At 45.3% G+C, this 11,003-nt stretch overlaps 1 protein-coding gene across 1 annotated transcript; it reads right to left on the bottom strand.

Annotated features, from left to right (window-relative positions):
• Positions 1-975: 975 nt before the first annotated feature.
• Positions 976-6,988, bottom strand: LOC117839827 (E3 ubiquitin protein ligase DRIP2). Its single transcript, XM_034720255.2, has 7 exons — positions 6,470-6,988; positions 4,773-4,872; positions 3,639-3,975; positions 3,047-3,474; positions 2,892-2,942; positions 2,172-2,244; positions 976-1,607 (listed from the first exon to the last, which is right to left on the bottom strand). Exons 1-7 carry the CDS (start codon positions 6,849-6,851, stop codon positions 1,434-1,436), a joined length of 1,545 nt encoding a protein of 514 aa, XP_034576146.1. The 5' UTR covers positions 6,852-6,988; the 3' UTR covers positions 976-1,433.
• Positions 6,989-11,003: the final 4,015 nt, after the last annotated feature.

The following is an 11,003-nucleotide window of genomic DNA, read 5'->3' as shown; positions in this document are numbered from 1 at the left end:
AATCATGTAAAAGTAATGCAATATCATGTAATCTCCAACATGTTGGATATCAAGCCCATGCAATCTTTTTAAAATGTTGAATGTCTGAGTCCAAGTTGAATATTTTAGTTTACTGCTATGTTTTTTCCTTCTCTTCTTTAATTCTGTGGGAATGTTTGGTTTGAGTCTAACATTGTCACGCCTAAGCTTAGTCAAGCCACATGTTCTACGGCTGGTGTTTGCCTTACTATTACATGTGTAGGAAGCCAAACTTCCTTAGCTCCCTATTCCAATCGTCATGCACTCTTTTTTTTATTATCTTTGTCACACTTGTGATTAAGAATTTGTTGACTACACTTTTGTAACAAGCCACACACTTAGAGCATCTCCAGCAGTCTTCCTTTCCCCAATCCAACTACCGTATTGTAAGAGTTGATAAAAAAAATAGTGCTCCGACAGTCTCCCTTTGCCTTTTTCTTTTCCCAATAATATTGGAACAACCTAATTCACCTCAACTCTTCCTAAATAAAGGAGGAGTTGTGACTGGAGATTATTGGAAGAATGCAAAAGCAACTCTCCCAATAACGGTGAAAGTGATATTAGGATATCCCTATTTAACTAGTTATTGGGAAATATTTATTGGGAGATTGTTGGAGATGCTTGTTTTAATTGTGACAATATTAGCATGCAAACAAACATGCCTAAGTTAAAAAAAAAAGAATCTACTAGTACTCATTTAATCCGAATACTTATGATAAACTTCTGCGAAAGCGTTGAAAATTGGGCAAGTTGGGCAGAACTATTATCTGGAAAGGAGCGTTGAGACACATAATAGCGTTGGTAAGTACAGCGCATGAAAACACTAAAGCAAAAGATGGAGTACACGAAAACGACCCGAATCATATACGGTCAATTCTTAATTCTTTAATTCGAAGAGTACCAGCTAACTGTCTGTGAAACCAAGGCCGGCGTCAGCTCCAGAAACAAGGAAAACTATTTATGAATTGATCCAAACATTAGACCATCGACAGGTTAAAAATGAATACAGGGGCTACAATTTGGTGTTATAATAATTCAGGGTACAGCTGAAAGGCACTTTGCAATCAACTCTACTCATCTCTTACAAGCAAAGGCTACAAGTTTCTCTCTATATAGAATTTTTTGTCCAACCAAAACATCAATGATACCTACAAGTATCAATCACACTTTCCATCTATACCACTATCGATGTATAATAAATAAGAAGACATCATAAAGGAATCGAACAACATATACTATAACATCAAAGAATACATGAATGTGACATCAAGGGGTGGCTCTCCCGGGTGAGCCACCCACTGCATATTGTGAGGCTGCCAGGGAGACTTTATCTTCGATGACCTCTTGAAAGGCCAATAAATGGCTGGCTATGGCTGCCTCAGGGGGAAAATGAGTTGAATTTTTGCATGGTGCCTTCACAATCCAGGGGCCTTTGGCCGTCCGTATGTCAGCACCATTACAAACTCTTTCGCGGAGGAGCCAGTCATGGTCTGAGTTGCCTGTGTCGCTTTTCCCTTCAGCCACAGCTCTACTAAATTGCGCAGAGGTTGCATAGGGTTCACTGGCTGCTCGCAACACTTTATCTCCACCTGTAAGAAATATATTAAGAACTATTCAGACTATTAATTATAATTAGTTGATCCTACAGCAGTCCTCCACAAAGCCCAAATGAATAGAAGAGTAATGTTGCAGTTAAAAGAATCGAAGGATATGTCTACAAGGTGAAAATGCCAAGAGGTCATCAGGTGAAATTACAATGAACAGCTTAAGATATGCAGTTCCATGTATGATTTACATCTGGGACAACCAAAAAAACAACTTTGAAGGAAAGCTGATATGTTTCAAGTTTCTTTCATCATCCCAGATAGCCCTTAAAGCATCTAGACCCTGAACTTCCCAAACTAAAAGTTTATCCACATGATGCCCCTTAATACAGGATACATTTTGACTAGTACAATTGACTGTTCAAATTGAAAAATAAGATCGATGGAGCAATTGTTTCGCCTTGACAACCAGGTTGTCAAAAGACACTGGTGACTCAAATCTCAGTCAAGCATAAGTATTTCTTAGATTTTAACAGGAGAAGAATCAAGTATACACAAGCAATTGGCCAGCAGTGCACAAGAGTACAAGACACTCAGGACTCATCTCACCTCAGACTCACTTGGAAGACTGAGCTTCTGCATAAGGTACTTTTGGATAGATGAAGCGGGTACATTTCCATCTCTGTGGTAATACAATTAGCATATCAGATTTAACAAGATACAGTACATCAATTCACAAAATAACACAAATACCATGTTATTAATAGCATAAACACGTTATACTACAGAACTGAATTTGATTATGTTATTGTACTACTGAAGGCATACCATTCCCATTTACAAATAACTTAAAATAATGTAGCAATTTAATTCCACTATCAGCACATGCCGCCTCTATACATGAATAGTCTGAAAATTCAAGCCCACCTTAGAAACAGCATTTACATATAGCCCCATAGGCTTATCGATAGAAGTTTGTGAATAAAATGTTCTTCAATTTCTGTTAATGTGCTGCTGGTAGCACATTTTACTGTGAGAGTTTCTTTTCTTTCTTTTTTTGTAACCCAATTTCCCTATAGGGTCCCTATGAAGGTAATGAATGCAAATTTATTCGTCATACAATCTATGGAAGTACCCATCTTCTTATTTATCCTTCTAACAAAAGTTCCCAAATTTTCTGTAGAGTTTTGTGATTGTTTCTCACGAATTTATCCACTAACAGTCAACTCTAATAAATAAACAAAAACTTGGCTGAAGGTTAAGTATAGAAAAATTAGGGAATTAAGCTGTTTATGCATCTTAAGCAAAAGCTTAGTAAAGTGAGCTCACTTTATTCGCAAATAATGGGAAGGTATCTGTGGTAAAGGTGGATCTCCTTGCCTGAAAATTAATTAGAGCACGAGAAGATCAGAAAGAACTGTGTTGCTATTTACTTTGCTGGACATTAAGATAAAAGGATTCTGTGACGAATTGGCAATGCTTACTGGTCAAACGAGGCAACCAATGAAAACCATATGGAACTGAACTTCTTTTCATTCTGTGCAGCTGCAGCATCAGGCTTTGCAGCTGCTGGAGCTTGAAGTTCTCTCCTCCTCCGAGCAGTACCTTGACCTCTCCTTTTTGGCAGTATCGTTGGCATGGGAACATCCTTCTTATCATCCTCAATTTTGGACCTCTGCAGATTCTCCCTTGCCTTTGTTTTGCTAGCATATGTGCTGCTCGGAGAGCCATTAAGTTGCTCTCCCTTAACAATTGGATTCTGTGAACTTGACCTAAATGACTTTGTCCTGTTCGCAGCTTCTACTAAACAATTCAAAGGCTGCCAAAGCTCAGCCTTATCTGCCAACTCCTTACTATCACCCTCAGTATCTTTATTGGAGGAGTGGTTAGATGCCTCCGCATTTGATAGTATCTGCAGACAATAGGATCAAGTTACTTCTAGTATGTGCATTCCTCTAGCTATTGCACCTTTTGGAAGTTTAAGATGCAAAATCATGACTTCACAGCTAGGTCTGTTGTAACTAGCTACTAGCATCAGATGCAGCTGATATGGATAATAAGGAGCGTGTAATTTACCTGTCTTCTTGTTTGCGGTGCTTTGCTTGAATTAGCAGGCAGACTTGAACTCTGAGAATGACTGTCGCAACTATCAATTTCCTTTTTCACAGGATCTACAATTGGACCAAGGCCACGCAAAGCAGCAGCAGCTGCAGCTTTCCTGGCAACTGCTCTTGTTCGCCGTCCAGTCAAGCCTGTTGGTTTTACTTTAGGTGTATTGACAACTAGTGAAGAGATAGACCTTTCTTTCCTTTTAGTGGGGAGCGAAATAGGAGATGGAACTTCTTCTGCCTTAATCTTCTTTCTTTTGAATGGAAAAAGTTTTGATCTTACATCTTGTAAACTGTGATCAGCTCTGAAGATTATAAAACCCAAAAAGTTAAAGTATAAGAAAGGCATATATAGTGGTGCAATATGATACCTACAGAATCACAAAATTGTTTGTTTTTCAACTAAAGAAGGGATGTACTATCACATAGTAATTAAACTAGTCCTGGGCATTTGTATGCCAAATGTAACATATAGTTTCACAATATCCTAGTGAACTTTGCATCAGCTGCAATAGTGACAAGAAATCTGGAAACATCAACAACTCTATGTGGTAAATGAGAGCAAAATTTTGGCACCAACACACTATAATAGACACTACAGAAAATAAAGAAAATAAAGCATTTTTCATATTAGAGTATTATTTGCAGCATGGGTTTCTGTTTCAAATCATACAAGCCAAATAGGGGTCTAAGTCAAACTACATCCATATAATGAAATGAACTATATTACTAAGTACTAACTAGACATATCACAACAACATATATGCATTTAATACGGAATTTGAATAAGATGACAGGTCACATGAAGAACTAAAACAAATTCAAGTCCATATTTTTGGGATGGGAAAATCTAAACTGTATCAGTATCATATGGAATGCAGAAGTCAGATAATAAATGAGATTAATGATTTGAATCTTTTTTGCATTTCTTCCAGGATATGTATATGCAAACATAAGTAAAGTCACACTATGATTACGGTTCCAGCAAATTTAATCATTGCAAGTAAAAAAATTGAGTGCTGTCATACAGTTATTTTGACCCTAAGATCTACAGGAATAAGTAAAAGGGATAAAATGTACAGAATCATGAGTACATGTATACCTAAGCTTCTCAGTAGGAGTGCAGCCAAGATCAATTTTACATACTGGGCAGCATTCTACTTCCTCATCATTGAAATTTTGGTATATACACTTTCTGCAAACTGTATCCAAATGCAAAGATTAGATCTTTGAAATTACTTTGTTTAAAAAGGAGCTTTGAAATTAGAAGGAACCAGCGATGTTATTTCCACAGCAAGTGATGTTATGACACTAAGAACATGCTCCAACTGTTCAAACGAGTGATTGGATCTTCAATAATGTTGACCCACAGTTCAAAGGTGTAGAGCTAAGTTCACACTCCATGAATTCGCCCTGGTTATCCATAGAGCGAAAGCTAGTTCCTTTCCTGCAATAACTGGCTGGCTAGAGGCTTTGTAATCTTTCTACTTTTTCTCTTGTAATTTTTGTTCTTATTAACATACATTAATCAGTAGGGGTCCCACCGGTCCTATTTCGTTAAAAAAAAACATGTTCCAGCTGCTTTTACTGCTGTATTGTACAGTACACTGAGTTGTGCAATTAGGGGAAGGGTGGGACAGAAACCTGCATGTTAAATACACGAAAGAAGAAAAACTAGGAGGGACAAACAGAGTTTATGCTAGTATAACTAGTCATCAGTGATTCAGTGTTAAAGTCCATTAAAATGGAATCACAAAACTAGCAATAGTGTGGGAGCAGCCACGTAACACATACTCAAGGTGTTTCAGGATGTAACTAAAGACGAACTGCATTAGGTAAGATGAACCCAGACACGATTATTCAGATGATTTCTGTGAAAATACAGAGCAAGCAGGTTTGGCATCAAACTCTAGCAGCCATGCAACATTCCACCAAAGATCCACGTTTGTAATCAATCATAAGGTACCATCTTCCTCTAGCTATAGCAGACTTTCTGTGCTTCCTCTGCTTTTTACAAGTACCATTTTAACACAAGTTACCCCAAAATCCACAATGGCAAATCCTAGAGACCAAATTACAGAGACATTCTATACGACACCGTCATTGCAGAGCGTAGCACGGTCATCTCGCACAGATCACACATTCACACGCCTAACGAGGCTGAGCAGTGCATATTGTAGGTCGATGCAAGAACACTGTTGAGGAAAAGAAAGCATGTGCAGCTTCCCCGAAGATGAGGTAGAAGTTTTACAGTCGTTGAAAGCCCGCACGCTAAAAGAAACGAGGAAGAACTGCCATTCACATGCCCCGAGAACAGATAAGATCTCATCGAAACAGTAGTAGTATTAAACTTGAAGGAGGAGGAGCTGGTCAACCAAGGCAAGCAAGCACGAAAGAAGCGAAACTAGTGATACGGAATCACGTAGCTCAGCCGAAATGTTTTGCGCAGGAAGCAGCGATTGTCGTGAAGCAGAATTCGCGACCCCGTGTACGTAGGGGTCACCTACGGCGATGAACAGAGGTATAACTGACGTGAAGCGTTAAGAGAACGCGAGAACAGAGTCCCTTCCCAGCCCATGTGACGCGGTCGATGGACGCCGGGCGGCGCGCGCACGTCGCGGAGGCAGCGACGACGGGTCAAAATCCCCACGTCCGGCCCGGAGCCTCGCGGGGCGCGAGGGCGCGTGGAAATCGGGGCCGGCCGACGTGCTCGGACGAACCGAATCCTAGGCTCCGGCTGTTACGATTCACGATTTACGTACAAAAAGAGGGAGGGAGGAGGTGCGACGACGGACTCACATGTGTGGAGGCACTCGGAGATGGTGGTGGCGTCGCGGAGGAGGCGGCGGCAGAGCGGGCACGTCATGCAGCGCGCGAGCAGGTCCCGCTTGACCATGACGAGGCCCCCCCTCGGCCCCGCGGGCGCGGGCGCCGGCGCCGCGGCGGGGGAGGGAGAGGACGAGGAGGGACCGGGCCCGCCGCGGCGCCGCCTCTTCCTCCCCCTGCCGGCGCCCCTCCTCTCCTTCTCCTCCTCCCCCTCCTCAGCCGCCGCCGCGGCCACGGGCTCCTCCTTGACCTCGGCGTCGTCAGCGTGGGCCTCGGGCGCCGCCACCTCGGGCTCCGGCGGCGGCGCGGGCGCGGGAGACGGGGCCCTGCCCGGCGAGGTGGGCCCGGGCTGCATGGCGCATGCGGTTGGTAGTCGGCGCGGGGTGGGGGGAGGTCGGGACGGGAGGAGGAGGAGGGATCGAGGAGAGGAGGTGGAGGGAGACCCCCAAGGGAAAAATGCGCTGCGCCTGCGTGCGTGCCTGCGTGCTGAGAGCGACAAAGGCAGGCAGGCGGGCAAAGGGAAAAGTGGGCGGGGCAGGCAAGCCAAGTAGCAGCAAGCGGCGCGGGGGCGGGCCGGCGGGGTGGTCGTTTCACGTTGCGAGCCCGGCCGGCCAACGTGGCCCGGGTTGGAAGCCGTCGTTGTTTATTTCCGCCTCTCTAGTCTCTACAGACTACAACAACTGCTGTTCACCTCATTATTATCCGTCGGATCAGCATCAGCTCACCCTTAATCTGGCTCAAGTGGCGAGATCTGAACTACTTACTCCTAGGAAACGAATCAATCAACGCTATCGAAGTTAGCAGTAGTGTGTGGCAGTCGAAGGCTAGCAGCAGATGTAGGCGTGCAACGTGTGTGCACGTTGCGGCTACAGCTGCGCATACGTACAGCGACCGATCGGGGATTTATGGCGATCCATCTCATCGTACGTGTACGTGTACGCATGTACCCGTGCTGCCGCGCTACGTACAGCACCCCGGCGGTCGGTGCGCGCACCAGAACCCTTCTTCGCTGGTAGCTGCGCACGCGCCACCGGAGGACAAGAGGAAGGTGCCATGCTGTTGTGTACTGTGCACTAGCGGTAGCCATAAATTTGCTTGTGTGTTTGGCTCGGGATCTGACCGGAGGAGGAGGGATAATAATAAATTAATAATCCATGCGATGCGATGCGATGCGACGCGGCAGGAATGGACGGCGTGGCAGGGAGGGACAGGCAGTCCTCGAGCTGCCTGATTGGTGCTGGGGGTGCAGCGCAGAGTAGAAGAATCAGGAGCAGAAGATCCCCCTCTCGCTCGCCGTCACTGCCGTACGGGCCGTGCAGCCGGGCCGTGGGGGGTCGGGTCGCGTCTTGCATTGCATGTCGCATCCGCGGATCCGCCGCAACCACCTGCTACAGAGCCAGCGCGGCGGCGGCGGCGGCGGCGGCCCCTATGCATGGCGCTCGGCGGCAAGTTGGTAAATTTGTGACTCGGTCGGGAAGAACGGGGAGGATTGGACAGCATGACCGGGCCATGTTTGATGTTTCAGCGCGGGCGATCGATACGCCACGAGCCCTGGGTGGGTGCGACGGCCGGTGATGACTTGTACTGGTCTACTCGCAATACTCTGCGACTGACAATTTTCCCCTGCTGACGCCGCCTGCCTGTGTTGTTCCTGTTGTGCCGACCGGTCGTGGCTAATCCTCCGTCGCATCGAAGGTAACGTGTTGTCATGGCCGAATAGGATTTTTCACCGTAACCCCTGGATGAACTTTGGAGGTTCACGAGAGCAAAAGGAACTAAGGATTAGATTCATCCGAGAGAATACTTGAGTTTCGCTTGCACGCAGGCAGGGCAACATGATTGAGAACCGTAGTAGCAGTGGCAGGCTAGCCTAGCGAAGCCAAAGTGCCAAACTAGTACAGCCCGCCCACAGAGAGGGTGCCAACTACGCAAGTGGCAAGGATATATGTTTCACGCACGGAGCAGCAGCCAACGCGACCCAGCTGGAGGGCTGTTCCGTTCCCGGCTTCCCGCTGTATTTTACTTCTGTCGTCGTCTCCCTGTTCGGTGCACGCACTGATGTTTACCAGCACGTCCAATCGTCCATCATGAGTTCGTGACGCACGCATGTTATTCCACGTACTCCCTCTGGTTCGTCTGGTACGATCAGCGAGATCGATCGTAGCAGCAACAGGGGTGGCTACACCGTCCAACGCTTGGCGTGCACGCCGCTGGCTCGTCCTCGTCGTCCTCTAGCTAGTCTCTGCGCCGGGACGACGTGCCTGCCACGCACGCGCGCGTGCTGCGGGGACCGGTACTATATACTGTACCCGCGCTAGGCCTAGGCGCTAGCTACGCTACGTTGGACGTATGTACGTTGATCACCAGCAGAAGCGAAAACGGCGTGCCAGGGCCAGACCCGGCCACCGGGGACGACAGCCCCCTCACGCGCGGCTGTCGTCTATTTCGTGCGCAGAGACTACACGCCAGCGGCTACTACGGCTGGCGACGGCGGCTCTCCTCTGCTCTGCTCGGCGCCGCGGCTCTCCCCCTCCCTGCCCCTGCGCTCGGGTGCAAGCCGGCGGGGCGCGCGCGGTATGTAGCATCCGCTACCGCTTGGGCTGCACCGCACGAAGCCGTATGACCTCCTGCAACATCCCGATAGTCTAAACTTGAACACGCACAGCACCGCTAGGAATAACGACGACGCCTCACCCTCTTGTGTGCATCTCGATCCGCTGCCGACCGATCGACCAGGGCCCCTATCACCAACTCTGGCGCCAACATGACAACACCGTGTAGCCGTATAAGCCAATTCAGTTGTTTAGATGAACGAATCATATGAAGGAAAAAAGGACCGCACCGATTGATATGGCAGAGGAAATTAAGCACGGTAGGAACCACGGTTGGCTAGCTCGAGCCTTATCGGAAGGATGAGATGAGCATCAACGCACCCGAAGACATGGTTTAAAAAAAGAAGGGAGATGAGGGCAAGGGCGGCAAGAATTTTGTACGAGGCATACATCGTGGTACCAAATGTGGCAAATATATGTCGTGGTGGCATACTCGATCCGCACTAGAAAATGTTCAGGCTAGACCGGCCGCTACTAGACGATCAACCTTTAGTACCGGTCAGTAACTCTTTTTTAGAACTAGGCGTCTAACCAGTACCGCTTGGTCGGTACTAAATGCTACGTCATTTAGTATCGGTTAGTTTTACCGACTGGTACTAAATATTTTTTTGTTTTCTGTTCATCTTAATTCGTATTCATAATCATATTCATGTACGAATATCTATTTGCGTATAGTAGTCATATTACGTTAATATATATTGATCTAGCATAGTAAAGGTTACATATATTATATTTATACAATTTATATAAACTTCAAAAGTTACAAGTATCCCGAATATGCACTGCGCGTCGTCATCCGAGTTCCTGATTGGATGAAGTTGACCCACACTTGTTCCATTGTAATAAAATTCTCCCTTTGGATTTACGACCTCCTCCAAAAGAAATCCACATAGTTATTTCTGAATTGCCCTAAGTCATTCTGGGGCGATGAGTTCGTCTCTCATTTCAGAAATCTGTCACGTGCAAATTAACATCATCATTTTAAAGCAATATATGTGCAAAGTGAAAAAGTTATGAATTGTGTTTACGTACTTTGTATTCTTGGACCCTAATTTTCTTGGGACCTGCAAAGCTGTGGATGAACTCACAACAGTAGTATACATATAAGTTGTTTCCACCCTCCTGTCTCAAACACTAAATATGGAAAAATGAGTTATGAAATATTCAAGCACTCGTGTTTTTTAAAGAAATGACACTAGATGTTCAAATTGAATTCATACCGAAAAGTTATCCCTGATATGTAGTTGTTCCTTGAACTGTCCTAGGTGTTTTTTTATGAAGTGAGCCCATACCTTATTAAGCGCGTCTATGAGGCTTTGGTACTCTGCTTTTGGTTTCTTCTTCGGGTCTAGCACCGTGATGTGGCTTCGATCAATCTCGACGGCAAGCAATATCTAGTGGAAGCTGTTCATAACATATACACATACAATGTTAGATATACTTATTATTAACTTGAACGGATGAAAAAAGGGATGAATGACTCACTTAAAGTTGTACGGCTATAGTATGAATTGCATGTGATGCTGCTTATCCAGGAAGTTGAAAATAGTCTTCATGGTTCTATTTGGCCATTTCAGTAAGCATTCCTCGTTTATAACATGCAAGTCCATGAAACCGATATGATAGATATGTTTTCTCCGGTAATGTTGAATCTCCATTCTGCATGATACAAAATAAAAGAGGAGATGAGACAGCGCACAATTAATGTAGGAGCTAGAATATAGAAATAAGAGCAAACAGTTACAGAATCCATGTACATTGAATCCATGCACTAATGAGGGACTTGTCAAGGGCGTCTTGATGGTACAAGTAATGAAGACTTTCAAACTCAATCCATATGTCATCTAACCCTCAAAAGTAATCATAATCTTGAACCCGAGCAACGAACATGATCC

The sequence above is a fragment of the Setaria viridis genome, chromosome 9 (genome assembly GCF_005286985.2).
Source record: "Setaria viridis chromosome 9, Setaria_viridis_v4.0, whole genome shotgun sequence".
Classification (NCBI taxonomy): Eukaryota; Viridiplantae; Streptophyta; class Magnoliopsida; order Poales; family Poaceae; genus Setaria; species Setaria viridis.
This window is presented reverse-complemented; position numbering and strand designations above follow the sequence as displayed.